Source organism: Rhinatrema bivittatum, chromosome 1 (genome assembly GCF_901001135.1).
Source record: "Rhinatrema bivittatum chromosome 1, aRhiBiv1.1, whole genome shotgun sequence".
Classification (NCBI taxonomy): Eukaryota; Metazoa; Chordata; class Amphibia; order Gymnophiona; family Rhinatrematidae; genus Rhinatrema; species Rhinatrema bivittatum.
In genome coordinates this window covers 839118507-839135835 of record NC_042615.1, presented here as the reverse complement: position 1 = coordinate 839135835, position 17329 = coordinate 839118507, and the positions used below count along the sequence as shown (strand labels likewise).

At 44.8% G+C, this 17329-nt stretch overlaps 1 protein-coding gene across 2 annotated transcripts in view; it reads left to right on the top strand.

Moving 5' to 3' along the window:
• LOC115079764 (NACHT, LRR and PYD domains-containing protein 3-like) overlaps positions 1 to 17329 on the top strand; it is a 150489-nt gene that overhangs the window by 80985 nt on the left and 52175 nt on the right. Inside the window, exons 7-10 of one of the 2 annotated variants that reach the window (XM_029583605.1) lie at positions 6203 to 6289; positions 13572 to 13739; positions 15103 to 15189; positions 15815 to 15982. In XM_029583605.1, the coding sequence (XP_029439465.1) occupies positions 6203 to 6289; positions 13572 to 13739; positions 15103 to 15189; positions 15815 to 15982 (510 nt within the window). The remainder of the gene's footprint in view (positions 1 to 6202; positions 6290 to 13571; positions 13740 to 15102; positions 15190 to 15814; positions 15983 to 17329) is intronic. The other variant, XM_029583613.1, reaches the window with a different exon arrangement.

Sequence of the window (17329 nt, the reverse complement as noted above, 5' to 3'; positions counted from 1 at the left end):
ACTGCAGCATTTTGCTTTCTTTGGCTGCTGGTGGGTTGAGCACCTGTTATGTTCACCGACCACAGGGCCCCGCAGTAGGCTGCACTCACCTCCAGATGTTGGCCCGTCAAGGCAGCCCGGGGCTCCCTGGCCATGGCAGGGAGCCAGAATCGACACCGCACCACTCTGCTGCTTCTTGATGATCTCCTCGATGCGGCAGCCCTCCCTGGGCTGAGCCATCTCGCTGATGCTACCTTGCCATTGGCGCCCACGCTGCCACCTTCCTCTCGGGCTGGGCACATCCCTATGCGTGTGTGCGCATGCTTTCCCTGAACATTTAAAGGACCCGTGGTGGGAATCACCCGTGACCCTTACTGATTATATCACTGGCCTTCTCCTACATAAGGCAAGCTCTGACAGTCAGAGCTTACCTTGGCAGCAAGACCCTTCACTCTCCTGAGCTACGTTCCAGTGCTCCTGTACTTCAGCCTTCCTGCATTCCCACCTTCCCTTGCTCCTGACACCAGATGGACCTTCAGTTTCCAACCTGCTGTGACCTGAGTACGAGTATCACTGCCTGCCCTGACCTTCTGCTTGGACCTGACTGAGTTTCGCTGCCTGTCTCCGACCTTTGGCCTGGACCTGACCTCGAGTGCTCTCACCTGGCCCTCTCCTCATGGGATCATCCGTGCAGAGGCCCACCTAAGTCAAGCCAGCCCTGGTACTCGTGGGCTCAACCTGCGGTGAATGAGGGTTGGAATTGGTGAAGCTCCAGCTGACCTCTGCTTCCCACCCAGCCTTGCCTGCCGATGGAGGGGACCTATAGGGGCTTCTCCCACAGGCAGCGCCAACTGCTCCTCGGTCTGAGGGTCCACTCCTCCAACAGGTTGCCAAAGCCTTGGACCCAGTGGAGGCCACCTCTCTCCAGGCCACTCTGGGACTGGAACAGAAGATCCAAGAGCAAGTTTGGTTTCTTGAAGCTCTGGTGGCCTCCATAAAATGCCTAAATGCTCCTTGACTCCTCCTCTCCACCGACGACACCATCACCAATCTCTTCAGGTCCCTCTCCGCAGGCCGCACCAGCACATCTGTCTATTCCTCTACCAGCACTGCCGTGTTACAACGGAGACCCGAAACAATGTCGGGGTTATCAACCAATGCTACATGCATTTCTCCCTACAACCCACGGCATTCCCAGACGACGCCACAAAGATTACTTTCATCCTCTCGCGTCTAGAAGGCAAAGCTCTGGCATGGGTATCCCCACTCTGGGAGCATGTGGACTCCCTCTTGCAGGATCTCCTGTGCTTTTTCTCTACTTTTAAGAGGACCTTGGATGGTCCAGGGAGACAGGTCACCGCCAGCACGGACCTGCTGCATCTCAAAGAGGGGCAGCGCTCACTTACTGATTACACTATTGAGTTTCGGATGCTTGCCGATGAACTTGGATGGCAGGAGAACTATCTACACTATCTTCATGGCCGGCCTATCATCCTGCCTCAAGGATGAGCTCCCTGCCCGGGATCTTCCCTAGACTCTGGAAGGCCTTGACCGACGTCTCCAGTAACGCAACCAGGAGCTCCGGACTCCACGCCACTCAGTTTCCAAGTGTCCCCGCTCTCCTCCTACCACCATGGCTTCAGCTCCTGAAGGCACCTCCACCAGTGGGGCCGAAGAACCCATGCAATTGGGTCAAGGGCATTTATCTCCAGAAGAACGTCAACATAGGAGACAAGCAGGCCTCTGCCTATACTCTGATGCAGCAGGACATCGGTTATCCCAGTGCCCGATCCATCCAGGAAACTTCTCGGCCTAAGGTCATTTAGGGCCCTGACCTTAGGCTCAGTCATTCTGACCCCTCAGCTGAATCTTCTGGCAACCATCACATTGGACTCTCACTCTTTCCCAGTACTGGCAGTGGTGGACTCTGGAGTGGAAGGAAACTTCCTAGTCAAGGACCTCGCGGCCCACCTGCAAATTTCTACCAAAACTATAGAAACACCCCTGGTCATCACATCCATCCATGGAGACCCTTTGGCCAAATCACCACACCAGTTCCGGTGAGGATTAGTGCTTTCCACGAGGAGAAGATCAAGTTCTTCATCCTAGATAAATACATGATCCTGGGCCTACCTGGGCTACAGCGCCACTCTCCCCTAATTGACTGGGCGACGCTACAACTCTCCAATTGGAGCCCATGCTGTCTCCACTTCTGCATGAAATGGGTGGATCCACTCCAGCAGATACCCCTGGCAGCCATGACACCTGGAATTCAGGAGCCCTATGCAGACTTCGTTGACGTCTTCTCTAAGAAGAACGTGGACATCTTTCCACCTTTCTGAAATTCGACTGCCCCATAGATCTAGTCCCCAGTAGAGTGTATCCCCGCTCCATTCCGGAAACGAAGGCCATGACATTCAGGAGAACCTGGCCAAAGGATTCATTCATCCTTCATCTTCGCCTGCTGGTGTGGGGTTCTTCATTACGAAAAGGATGGCAGCTTACGCCCCTGCATCGACTACCGAGGGCTCAATGCCAATACCCAGAAGGACAAATACCCATGCCACTGATTAATGAACTGTTCGACCAGATTCAGGGGGCGAACATCTACACCAAGTTAGATCTTCACGGGCATATAATCTGGTCCGGATTCACCCTGATGACTGTATCTCGTAATGCCCTTCAGCCTATGCAGTGTCCTGGCGTTGTTCCAGCGAATGATGAACAAATGTTTCCGAGACCTCCTGTACTCCAAGATCATGGTCTACCTCGAAGACATCCTCTTATTCTCAAAAACCTGCCAACCCATCGTCAGGATGTCCGTCAGGTGCTCCAGTATCTACGAGAAAAACAATTATACGCTAAATTGGACAAATGTTCGAATGAGAAAGTCTTCCCTTCTTGAGATATATCATTTCCAAGCAAGGCTTCTCCATGGATCCCAGTAAGCTCTAGAGTATCTGCAAGTGGCCCCAGCCACCTGGACTCTGAGCCCTCCAAAGATTTCTGCGGTTTGCTAACTACTACCATCATTTCATCGCCAACTACTCCTCCCTTGCAGCTCCTCTCACGGCAAAGGAGCCAACACTCAGAATTGGTCCCCCGCTGTGGCCTCAGCCTTTTAAGCTTAAAAGGAAGTCTTCCTGCAAGCACCTTGCCTCTGTCACCCCAACCTTAGCCACCCTTTCATGTTGGAGGTGGATGCATCCTCCGTAGGTATCAGAGCTGAACTGAGTCAGCACTTCTCTAAAGGCACCTTACATCTCTGCCCTTTTTTTTCTCACAAGTTTTCTCCTGCAGAGAGCAATTATACCATTGGGGACGGTGAACTCCTTGCCATCAAGCTTGTCCTGGAGGAGTGGCGCCCCTGGCTGGAAGGGGCTCAACACCTGCTCACCATTTATATGGATCACAAAAATTTGGAACACTTCTGATACGCCCAACACCTAAACGCCCAGAAAGCCTGATGGTGCCTCTTTTCTCACTTTAACTTCACCATTGAGGAGCCCCAACACATCATTGATCCAGCATGCATCCATCCCCGTGGGGAAGACAGTGGTTCCGCGCAGGTTATGTGAGAGAGTACTCAAGTGGTCACATGACTCCCGGATAGCAGGCCACCCTGGCCACACCCGGTTTTAGGCAATTTCAATTACCATGCTGAGGACCCACTCAAAGGACATTGCACCAGCTTCCAGCATAACATGGAGAATCTAGACCTCACCCAACTAATCAAAGTCCCCACACGCAGACATAGACCCTCAACTTAATTTTCCAATCTGCAAGCATCAAGATTGACACCAACTCAATATCAGTGGTCCCCGTTTCCTGGTCAGATTGCAAACTTGTCTGGGCTGGTTTCCTATTCCAAAACCAAATCCTCCATTCTCCTACACCCAAACCCCACACCAGAAACTTATCTTATATTAAAAGCAGAACTTAAGCAACCTCATCAACATATCAACAATGTCAACCAATTCAGATCCTCCAGAACTCTTAATCCAACAAAGGAAAGATGAATTATGTGCAGCTTCTCTCATATCCAATCCCACAAAAAACCCAGGAAAACCTTTGGGGCGTTTTTTGCTGAAGTTTGGAACTTTGTGAAATCTCTTTTACAGTCCGTGATACAGTTTATGGGGGAAGTTCCCTTTTCACAGCAAGATAAGTGAATGTTTTTCAACTTGATTATGCTTTGTTGAAGCCCTGGTTTATTGAAAGCTTTGTAATAAGTACCTATGATTATACCAGAAGTAAGGCAATGAAAACAGGATGGTGCAAATTATCGGGCATTGCTGAGTATGAGGTCTTCAGGCTTCATTCTTTCATCAATTTTCAAAGTATATTGCGGATTGACCAGGAATAGAAGTTATTTGTGGAGTATCTCTCTGTCTTTGGACTTTTGTATGTTGTATGAACAAAGAAACTACCACTTTCTGTTACTGGGACACCATCTACAGACCATTAGGGTCGCAGAAGGTACATGCATAAAGCAGATACATGCATACTGGTGAAAAGCCCATGGGCTAAAGTATGCATAGATTTTGCATCAAAAAGCAATTTCCCCCCTGTGATTTAACGATGTATGATTTGAGCTTTATGCATTGCTCATCTCAGAAATGTCATAAATTCCAAAGAAAGGAAGAAATTTCCATCTCTTTGATGGTATTCTAGGTCATTTTTTTCACACTGGAAATGCAATCTAATCAAACACAAAAAAAATTCCCATTATATATTTTTGTATATAGTAACTGATTGAAAAATGAAAAAGAAGCAAAACAAAAAAAAAGTATAAAAATAATTATAAAAGTTAAGTGTTTGAATGTAGGTGGCTGGTTGGGTGTTTATGGTTATTCTGGATAGAACCACTGGTTGACTGTATATGAACACACATCAGAAAAAGAAGGGGTATCACTGGTCTCAAATCATATGCATCCAAAATAAGCACATATGCAATGCTTATAAATATAAGTCCCGACATGAACGTGTTTCGGACCATAATAGGTCCTGCTTCAGGGGCAAATGACTCTTGAAAGTAGATCTTCGACACCAGCTTTAGTATGGTTTAACCATGAAAGCGTCACTTTGTGAAGAGAGAATAAAATGAAGCCGTACTAAAGCTGGTGTCGAAGATCTACTTTCAAGAGTCGTTTGCCCCTGAAGCAGGACCTGTTACGGTCCGAAACACGTTCATGTCGGGACTTGGTTTGCTAGGGACTCTTGCCTTCAAAGACACAGATGAGTAGCTTTTTTCATTATCTGGCGACAGAGGTCAGAGTACCGTTGTGAATATCTGCGTTAGAGAGATATGACTTTATTAGAATTTTGTGTGGCAGTTCGATTCATTGGATATAGAATTTTATTCAAAAAGACTCTGAAGTTTTTCAAATAAATAACAAAAATTTAAAAAGTTAGTAATTAAAATAAAGTAAATTGGACCTTTTACATGGAGAATGAGTTTGTATGTCTGTCAAACTCATTAAGTTATAGATCCTACAAACAAATATATTTATAAGCATTGCATATGTGGTTATTTTGGATGCATATGATTTGAAACCAGTGATACCCCCTCTTTTTCTGATGTGTGTTCACAGTGTGTGAGGGTCCTGGAGTACGTTGATGTTTAAGGGCTTATTTTTTGTGACTGTATATGAAACCATACCTCCCATCTTTCATTCAGTTACTATATAAATAAAAATACAATGGGAATGTTATTTTGTGTATTTTGACTACTTCATTTTTTTACAACCCAAAACAGCAATGCTATGACTTATTCAGACGTCCAAGAAAGCTGGGGTGGCCTGCATGGAGGGATCATGGTTAAAACACAAACTGCAGTGAACTTGGGGAGGCTGGAATTTTTTTTACCATAGCCTCACTAATTTTGTTGGCTATGGGGATTATTAGTAAACTTGGTAATAGGATACAGAAGAGGGTCTGGATGAGGGCTTAAGTAATAAAAGGTTGAAGAGGATAGAGGCCATCACGTTTGCAAATTGTGGAGATGCTTATGAAGGACGATGGTGGGGAAAGGCTTGAGAGGACATGGGGAGGGGTGAGAGGTGCATATGAAAATTTCTCTGCTTATCTTTCCAAACTGGAAAATCTCAGCTGGGCAGACTGGATGGGCCAATAAGGCCTCTATCTGCTGTCATTTACTGTGTTACCGTGTTACTATATCTGATTTTGTATAGCATTCTATGGTTTATGTTTTCATGCTCAGGCTTCAAAGTGTGGACCTGGGAGATGTGGGTACGGGTATCCTGTCCGAGGCACTGAAGAGATCAGACTGCAGAATACAGAAACTGGTGTAAGTAATAATTAACATCTGGAGCAGCTGTTCTGGGAAGTGTTTGTCTAAGGCTTCCAAAGAGGGTGCAATGGTGCGAGGGAAGCTCCAGGAAATTTGGTACAAAGATGGAACAGTTTTGGGATAACATTCTGGAGCTCATGAACTAAGCACAGCAGCTACCCCAACTCCCCTCCCCTGATCACAAAACCAAATGCGAAGAGCTTGCTCTATATTTTCACAAGAAAATAGAAAGAGTTATGGCACGTTTCCTGCCTTCTCCCACACGCCCCAATTCCCCTACTACAATCCCCTCCGCCACCTCGCCCACCACATCCCAAGCAATAAGCACCCTTGCTGTAATCAAATTAGAGACCACCACACACGTTGAGATTGAATCCATCCTTAAGAGAATCAATCCTGCCGTGCATCCTTCAGATACCATTCCTACCAAAACCCTCCTCACCATCCCCAATATTATCTCCAAGCCCATTGCTAATATCATCAACAGCTCCATATCATCTGGCATTGTACCAATCCCACTTAACAAGCCATAATAAAACCTATTCTAAAAGAACTCTCCTTGGACCCAACAGACCCGGGCAATTATCATCCAATCTCTAACCTTCCCTTTATTTAAAAAATCCTAGAAAAAATCATCAGGCAACTAACAAACTACCTAGATGATCACCACATCCTCTTCCCCTCCCAATTTGGTTTCCGCAGACACCATAGCACCGAAATCCTTCTCATCTCCCTTTCTGACTATATTCTGAAAGTCCTCAATAAAAGCCAATCATACATCCTTTCCCTCCTGGATATATCTGCCGCATTTGACACGGTTAAGTACAACATTCTATTAGAGCGCCTAAGAGAAATCGGCATATCCGGCTCCGCACTCTGCTAGTTTCAGTCATACCTTACCAACAGACAATACAGAGTGAAACATGGATTCTGTGAATTAAAACCCATTAACCTGTTGCAAGGTGTTCCCCAAGGTTCCGCCCTGTCCTCCACCGTCTTTAATATATACCTCCTTCCCCTCTGCCATCTCCTATCCAGGCTTGGTCTTCCACACTTTATATATGTGGACGACATTTATTTATTTATTTATTTAACAATTTTATATACCGACCTTCATAGTAAATAACCATATCGGATCGGTTTACAATTAACAAGAATATAACGGGGGTAACAATTCAAGTAAACGAAAGGTAAACAATAGGTAGGAATGAGTCAAAGTTACAATCAACAGGGTAAGAGAACTTGGGAGCTTGCAACAAGCTGGAAAGAAGATAAGGCAGGAAATAAATATAAAGTGATACCATAGGGCGTACGGGTTAAAGCTTAATGGTGCTTTAACCTGGAAGAGTCAGAGTCCATTCGTGAGTATAATCACCATAACGGGTAAGCGTCAAGGACAGCTAGTGATTGTCTGGTGGGTCGGCGAAGGCTTGGTGAAAGAGCCAGGTTTTAAGTCTTTTTCTAAAAGTTAACAGGCAAGGCTCCACTCTGAGACTTAATGGGATGCTATTCCAGATAGATGGGCCAGCTATCGAAAAAGCTCTGTCTTTGGTCATCGAGAGGCGTGAGGCTTTATAGGGGGAAATTTCAGAGTGCCTTTGAGAATATCTCTGGTTGGTCTGTTAGAGGAGTGGAGTTTGAATGGGATTTCCAGGTCGAGTTGAAGATGATGATGGATAGTTTTATGAATAACGGTGATTGATTTGTATAGAATTCTGAAATTAACTGGTAACCAGTGTAGGTTCCTGAGGATGGGAGAGATGTGTTCGCTGCGGCTGGTACTGGTCAGCAATCTCGCAGCCGCATTTTGTAACATCTGCAGTGGTTTGGTAGTGGACATTCAGATTCTCATTCCCATAACCAATACCTTACCTAATGCCATGAAGACCTGGGAATCAGCCCTCGCAGCCATCAGCTCCCTGCTCTCCGACAACTACCTCGCTCTCAAAACCTACAAAACAGAGCTCTTATACATCTCACCCCACCATAACAACCCCAAATCTCCCACACCTAACACACCACCTCCCACCACCTCCTTCTCCCAACATGTTCGAAGCCTAGGCGTCACCCTGGACAACCACCACAACCTAAAAAATTCATCAACTCTACCATTAAAGATGGTTTCTTCAAGCTTCACATGCTAAAAACTGTAACCTCTTCTTCATCTTAATGATTTTTGTACAATCCTCCAAGCCACCATATTATCCAAACTTCATTATTACAATGCCATCCTCCTAGGCCTCCCTAAAAATGCCCTCCAGCCTCTTCATATGCTCCAGAATTCTGCGGCACGTATCCTCACTAATGCCCACCGATATGATCACATCATCCCCATCCTCAAACACCTACATTGGCTGCCTATCACATCACGGATTATATATAAATCCCTCACCATCATTCATAAATCCATAACCATGACATGCCCTGGTTCAAAGAACACTTCCGATTTTGTACCCTTGACAGACCTATCAGAACCCAACACCGTGCGACACTGCAAAGACCCTCGCCTAAACTGACAAAACAAGTCTACCAAAGAACGTACCCTCTCCATCGCTGGGCCTGCCCTTTGGGACAAGATGCCCCCCAGTCTTCGCCAGGAACTGTGCCCAAAAAAATCCAAACGGTACCTCAAGACCTGGCTCTTTAAACAGGCCTAAACCTAACTGACCCTCTACACCCAGCCTGTTTCCTCTCCACCTCTCTGTAAATACCATCATAACTTCCCCTTAAATTACCCTCTTAATACTTCCGGTAATACATAATCCCGACAGCCCATTAAGTTCTCCTCCCTGTTTTAACATCTCCCCTCTTAGGGCTAAGTGAATTCCCCCTTAACATGTTTTATCTCCCTTGTACATTTCCCCAGTACACCTCCCTTGTACATAACCCCTCCAGGCCAATGCAACCTTTGCTATCCCCCTTGCCTGTAATATATACCCCTTCCACATAGTTAATTATTACTGTTGCTTTTTTAATCCTGTTACTACGTTGATACCTGTTCATTGTAAAGCCTCTTGCTGCATTAAGTTACCTGTAAACGGGGTGATGTTCCCAACGTAACCCGGTATATAAATAAATAAAATAAATACAAGGATGCATAGAGAGAGGTGTATCCATGATAATGTCTCTGGACAGGGCATTGGTGAGACCTTATTTGGAGTAGTGTGACCGGTTCTGAAGACCATTCCTCTTAAAGGACAGACTGGAGGCAATTCCAGAGAAGGAGACTACAATGATGGCGCAAAGTCTGCACCAAAAGCTGATGCAATGAGACTTAAGGATGTAAAAATGTAAACCCTAGACAGAGGATGGGGCTTTCCTTATCATCTGCTAGACCTCCCCCTTCTAGCTGACAGTCATAGGCGACAATCTTTTTCTGTGAAATCATCACTGGTCATAAGGGAGATGCAGTCCAGGCATTTGACAGCAGTCTCTGTCTCCAGTTGAAGGTGAACACATATTTGATAAATGCATCAGAATTCTTGGCTCCCAGAGCTTGGCTTAGGCCTCAGTCTAGTTGAACAGGTGTTTCTGCTCCTTCAGCAACAGATTTATTGGGCTGATTCCCCTTACTGAGCAATATTAGCTCCAAGGGCTAATTTTTCCCTGCTGGAGCAGGCTTCATGGCTGATCCCAGGTTCCCTGGTGGTTGTGGTTGATTGCTTCTTGCAGATGGCTCTCAAGACCTTTGCCTGGTTGAGCTCTAGGAAGGAGGTCCTGTAGTAGCAAGAGAGAAGCCTCTAATAGTTACCTCCTCCTCTCTGTCTCCCTCTTCCTTCTACTTTTGTGAAAAGCAGCTAAGCCAGGAGTAAGAAGAGAGCCTCCACAATTGTGTAAGTGACTGCTTCCTGAAGGAGGTGTCCTGTTCCCACAACTCATCTCCCTTTGCTTGAATTGCTAAACAGCTAAATCTTTCTTCCTTTCCCAGCTTCCAAATATCAGTATATCATTTGATAAACACTAACATTCACGGTGAATGGCATGGTATCAAGGATAGCAAACCTTAAAGCTCAGTCATAAGCAGACATTTGCAACTGTGAAGGAAGCTGCAACCTATGGCAGAGACTGGCTGTGGATGGGATGCAGGGAGATCTCGTGTTTTACCACTGAATCACCAAAAATGAATCATAACAGGCCAATGTGGTGACAGGCCCCAGGCACTGTCAGAGCAAGAGAAAGACGTTTACCCAGGTGAACTTTAAAATAGCACTGTTTGTAAATTTTTGTCTAAATAGAAAAAAAACAGGCAGAGAAACAATATGACTTAAGCCCCTAAACTAGAGTCATGGATCATCCAAGGCGAGTCCATAGGTTAGAAAGACCCCCACCCTTAGAAGAAGGAGGGCTTCAGTCAGAGATGGAGAAAAAGCTGAAACTGGCAGACAGCTTAGTATACAGATGTGGCAGCTCTCCCCATGAAGAAATCAGGGGAAGAAAGATCTGCAACATAAGAACATGCCATACAGGGTCAGACCAAGGGTCCATCAAGCCCAGCATCCTGTTTCCAACAGAGGCCAATCCAGGCCATAAGAACCTGGCAATTACCCAAACACTAAGTCTATTCCATGTAACCATTGCTAATGGCAGTGGCTATTCTCTAAGTGACCTTAATAGCAGGTAATGGACTTCTCCTCCAAGAACTTATCCAATCTTTTTTTAAACACAGCTATACTAACTGCACTAACCACATCCTCTGGCAACAAATTCCAGAGTTTAATTGTGCGTTGAGTGAAAAAGAATTTACTCCAATTAGTTTTAAATGTGCCCCATGCTAACTTCATGGAGTGCCCCCTAGTCTTTCTATTATCTGAAAGAGTAAATAACCGATTCACATCTACCCGTTCTAGACCTCTCATGATTTTAAACACCTCTATCATATCCCCCCTCAGCCGTCTCTTCTCCAAGCTGAAAAGTCCTAACCTCTTTAGTCTTTCCTCATAAGGGAGCTGTTCCATTCCCCTTATCATTTTGGTAGCCCTTCTCTGTACCTTCTCCATCGCAATTATATCTTTTTTGAGATGTCTTTTCCTGACTTAGTATCGCAGGTAAGGTGGGAGGGCAGCTGGCAGTGTCTTGTAGCAGACAGATCCCTGCATCCCTAAACTTGCTTACAGGGAAATACAAGTGAAAAGAGTGATGCTTCTAAGAGCCTGTAGAGAATATGGGAGAGTTTCTAGTTTGGCAAGAGCCTTTTCCCAACTGAAATCTCTGCAGGAAGTAAATTCCCAGGCATTCCAAGGGGCAAAAGGCCAACAGGAAGTAGCAAGAAAACACTAAGAGGTTGATTTAAAAAATATCCACATATGTATAACACAGATTTTTAAAAGTTGCAAAGTACATGTATATACCCGTGCATGCATGAAAAATAAGGGTGTGTAAAAGGGTGTTCTGGGGCGGGCACAATACTAAGGGACGTAGCTCCATACCTTAAACCCAGAGCATGCAGCATGTGTCAGCTTATTAACCTTGCAACTTTACTGCTGCTCCTGATTATTTATTATTATTTTAAATCATTTCTTACCCACCCTTCCTACGTTCAGGGTGTGGTACATGATAAACCTGTCTGTAGATCTCACCTTTTGGGGCTTACAGGACAGGGTGAGGGCTCTGCAGGATTTATAACTAAAAGGGGTCTGGAAGACCTCAATATCACTGGGCAAACTGCTGGACTGATTGGAAAAACTGGGAAAGTCCCTCGTGTGAGCCTGTTTTAAAATCCTCCTACATACATGCGTTAAAAGCTGCCAAAAGCCCTAAAGGATGTGAAGAAAACAGAAGCCTTGGAAAGAAGATTTATTTAATGCAACAGAACCAGCCCGACTCTGGCCAAGTTTCACACTTGTGGCTGCATCAGGGGCTCTAAAAAATACAATAATTGTAAACGTTAATATTGATACAAAACATCCCAATAAAATAAAATTGCATAAAAAGAAAGAAAACTGAGATGTAATCAATTCATTTCTGCTTGTATTAAAGGTTAGTGAACAAGGAAAACCACAAGTTTAATGTTGCAATCAAGAACAGAGAAAAATGAATTTAAAAATGTTACCTTGAAAATGAGTAATATCTAGAGTATGTACTCAGGCACAATGTATTATTTCTGGAAGTGTCCACTAAAATAACAAAATTGTAAACAGAAAAAACAAGATAAAATAATGTGGTAAAAAATTAATTACAAAATTAATAAGTAAAGTAAAACCCTGATGCAGCCATAAATTGGCACTGCTTGGATAACCTAGAAAACTATCAAACCTATTTCGTGCCTAAATGTAAACCGTTGTGATGGTGCACTACTAAACGACGGTATAGAAAAGTTTTTAAATAAATAAATAAAAATAAGTGCGAAACTGGCAAGAGTCGGGCTGGTTCTGTTGCATTAAATAAATCTTCTTTCCAAGGCATTGGTCTTGCTTCTGTTTTCTTCACATCCGTGGCTACTGCAGACCGACCTCCGCTTTGCTTTGAAAGTCCTAAAGGAGATGCATGAAGTAGGTTTGCTCGAGTAACCTCTTAAAATTAGGAGAATACTTACACATGGTGCGCACACATGATTTAAAATTGCAGCGTATCTCCGCCCACCCGTTTCAAAATTAGCCTGAGAGAGTGAAAAGGTTGTGTTGTCTGTGATCTAGTGAAGAAGGCGGGACACTTGTGTCAAGGCGGATCTGAGTGCTATTTCTGAGCTGCTGCGAGTGATGGCAAGTTAGTCTGCTGAAGGCGTTTTAGGACAGAAGGTTCTCCACATATGCTAAATGTGGTTTTGCATTTCAGTTTGTTGTCATAGAAGTGGAAGATCAATTTTGGTGTGAAAAATTTCATAAGAGAACAATTTTTTGAACTGGTAAACTCTTGTGCCGCATTCTGATACTGTATTCAGCAGGTTGTGAGACAAGTGGCAGCAGATGGAGGGGTAATCTCAGTATACAGTTCTGGTAGCACTTTGTAAGTGGTGTTTGAAATTACCTTTGCACCTCTTCTTAAATAATCAGATGCTTTAGATTGGCTGTGTTGTAGTTTATTAGTTGATATATTATGAATTTTACTTTTTAATTTTCAGCATTGCTGTAATTTTGTATGTTTGCTTTCTTTTACACAGAGCAATGTATATAATAAATAAACTTATGATGGAGGAACAGGAAGCCTGAGGCTGGCACAGAGGATCCTCAGCTACAGGGGCGTGAGGGATCAGGTAGCATCTGCTCGCTACTCGCTCAAAGCAGTGATAGCTCTTGAAGACAGTTAGAAAAGTAATGTCCTCTTCTCTTCCTCTTCTACCCAGGTTGGCCTCTAACAGTCTCACAGATGCCTGCACGCCGGTGCTGGCGGATTCAGTTTGCACCAACCAATGTCTGAAACAGCTGATCATGTCGCAGAATGCTTTCACCAGCACCGCCATCTTGAGTTTTAATCGCATTTTCCTTGGGTGTGGCAACCTGACAGATGTCCTGTGAGTTTTTCCTGAATTTCCAGAGCTAGAGAGTCAGGAAACAGAAGACTTGGGCATTCTCTGAGCAAACCTGCATTTTAGGTGACAGTGAATGTGATATAATTGGGGATTCCTTGCAATATCTGGTCAGGCTAATTCATCTCTTGCTAAAATATAAATAGAAAGTAATTTAACTTGGGGAAGAATACAGACATATTACATAAGAACATGCCATACTGGGTCAGACCAAGGGTCCATCAAGCCCAGCATCCTGTTTCCAACAGTGGCCAATCCAGGCAACAAGAACCTAGCAATTACCCAAACACTAAGTCTATTCCATGTTACCATTGCTAATGGCAGTGGCTATTCTCTAAGTGAACTTAATAGCAGGTAATGAACTTCTCCAATCCTTTGTTAAACACAGTGTGATGCTTTCACCGGTCTGTACACCGTCAATTGCGTCAGTTCCAGGGTCCAAGCCATGAACGAGCTTTCCTGACCATTCAAAAACTCAAATAGAAGTTCAAGGTTATTTATTTTTTACAAATCCTCAGGCAGGGTTTGAACCCTCCCAGCCTGGATGAAAGGCAGAAGCCCTCCCCATTGAGCCAGCGACTCAATTTCCAAAGGCTGGCTTCAGAAGTTCATCTCAAAGCCCAAAGTCTGGCCTCATGAGCCTAACTGCCACCTCCCTCCATACCTCGGGGATATCAACTCTTCCCCAAAGGTACAACCACCCACTGGCAGTCTCTCAAACAAGATCCTTTTTAAGTCTGTACATCCAGACAGCTGGGTTAGGGAGTCTCTTTTCTACTCTGTAACTCCTCCTCCTCCTCTGCCAGCTGATTGGCTCTGAGGAAGTCCCACCCTTAACCTCCCACACCTGTGTGTTTGTCTCTATGGTTACCAGGGAAGCCACCAGTGTATATCCTTGACTCTGTGTCACCTGGGTTTTCTTCCCCCTCCTTCTAGAACTTTGGTTCCAGGGAGTTTTTGTTCCTGGCTTTCTTCTACCTACCCAGACTGGCATAGTGACCCCGTCACACACAGCTATACTAACTGCACTAACCACATCCTCTGGCAACAAATTCCAGAGTTTAATTGGTCTGACCTAGCATGGCAATTTCTTATGTTCTTATCACTGAAGGAGGACATGAGGCATTACATAGAGACGGATACGTTGATGTCATGAAAAGTTCCAGAGGTCATGGGGTCAATCACTGCACCTGGAAAGAGCTACCACTGGCATTGGTTCTCCGATGTGCCACTCTTACAGTGAAGGGATTTACTTTCCTATATCTTGTACGTAAATTATCTGTCTGTGTGGAAAGTACATGAATGTCAGTTTTATTCTCGTGTCTTCCATTTAACTTTATTTATACAGGATTGGAGCCAACAAAATTGAAGATTTGGGTGTGAAACGCATGTTGGAAGCACTGAGACATCCAAACTGTAAAATAAAAAACTTGCGGTAAGAATGGGAAAAGCAATAGAAGAGTATGGAAGGAGAGGCCAGGATAAGGGCAGGCGGATGGAGGGAGGAGGAGGATAAGGAGGAGAGAGAGGTGGGAGTAGGGTGAGAGCAGTAAGGAGGGACTTTTTAACCTCTGTGATGTATTTTTAGAGAGCCTTCTCCCTGAGATCAGAGTCCGCTCTCTGTCCATTCTTTCAGCCGGGGAACGTGACCTCTATACCCCCCTTGCTCCCTTCTCATTGGGTGTTTGGGTGCTGTATGGGCTTCCTACTATGGGTAGTAATTTGTATTTTGAATTTCTATTATTTATTCATTGATTTTTATTGCTATTATATGTAATGTTTCATTGTGTTTTTAGTATTATACGTTGCAATTATTTATTGATTTGTGAATTATATTTTTTAACTTAGCAGCTGGGATAGATTTGTGATTTGTATTTTTTGGCTTCTTTTAATCCTCTTGGGGCAGTACTTTTAAACTGGGAAGGTGGGCTATAAGTCTAAAGAGAGTCAGAACAAGAAATCCAGGTGAGGAATCCATTAAGCCCTGTGATGGTGTTGAGCAGGGATTGGGGGTGCAGCAGAGATAGTGAGTTACTGTCTACGCTTTTCCCTCTCCGCAGTCTGTGGGATAACTGCCTGACAGATGCCTGTGCAGAGGATCTCTGTGCTGCTCTCAGACACAACACCACACTCCTGAAGTTGGACCTCTCCAAGAACGCTTTCACTGCTCAGTCTGTGTCCAGCTTCGTGCAGCTCATTCTGACCTCTCCCAGCCTGCGAGAGTTACAGTAAGTAGCAGCTTTACAGGCAGCACACTCACAAAAAACTGATCACCTGGGGAGCGACATTGCAGAGAATGGTAAAGAGCCTGAAAGTTGCAGAGCAAAATAAAAGAGAAACAGAAATGGAGAGATCAGGACAATATTCCTGATAGTTCTGTTATAAATTGTTATATTTATTACCATGTTATAATGTAAAATATTCTTATATCCATTTATTACCATGTTTTAATGTAAAATAGGGCTGTTACCACCCTATTCCTTTAGTTATCTGGAAACCGATGTGATATCTCAATCGAATGTCGGTATATAAAAGAAATAAATAAATAAATAAATAAAAATATTGAAAGAGTGATGAGGTCAAGAGGCAGAGTGAGTAAAAGAAAACAGGATACAGGAAGTGTGAGGCCGGGAGAGCTGGAAAGGCTGGGAGAGAGAGAGAGGTGGGAGGTCAGGAGAAAGAGCGAGTAAAAGAAAACAGGATACATGAAGTGAGAGGTGGGGAGAGCTGGAAAGGCTGGGAGAGAGAGAGAGAGAGGTGGGAGGTCAGGAGGAAGAGCGAGTAAAAGAAAACAGGATACATGAAGTGAGAGGTGGGGAGAGCTGGAAAGGCTGGGAGAGAGAGTGGTGGGAGGTCAGGAGGAAGAGCGAGTAAAAGAAACAGGATACATGAAGTGAGAGGTGGGGAGAGCTGGAAAGGCTGGGAGAGAGAGTGGTGGGAGGTCAGGAGGAAGAGTGAGTAAAACAAAACAGGATACATGATGTGAGAGGTGGGAAGAGCTGGAAAGGCTGGGAGAGAGAGAGGTGGGAGGTCAGGAGGAAGAGCGAGTAAAAGAAACAGGATACATGAAGTGAGAGGTGGGGAGAGCTGGAAAGGCTGGGAGAGAGAGAGAGGTGGGAGGTCAGGAGGAAGAGTGAGTAAAAGAAACAGGATACATGAAGTGAGAGGTGGGGAGAGCTGGAAAGGCTGGGAGTGAGAGAGGTGGGAGGTCAGGAGGAAGAGCGAGTAAAAGAAACAGGATACATGAAGTGAGAGGTGGGGAGAGCTGGAAAGGCTGGGAGAGAGAGAGGTGGGAGGTCAGGAGGAAGAGCGAGTAAAAGAAAACAGGATACATGATGTGAGAGGTGGGGAGAGCTGGAAAGGCTGGGAGAGAGAGAGGTGGGGGAGGTCAGGAAGAAGAGTGAGTAAAAGAAACAGGATACATGAAGTGAGAGGTGGGGAGAGAAGGAGAGACTGGGAGAGAGAGAGGTGGGAGGGTCAGGAGGAAGGGAGTAAAAGAAACAGGATACATGAAGTGAGAGGTGGGGAGAGCTGGAAAGGCTGGGAGAGAGAGAGGTGGGAGGTCAGGAAGAAGA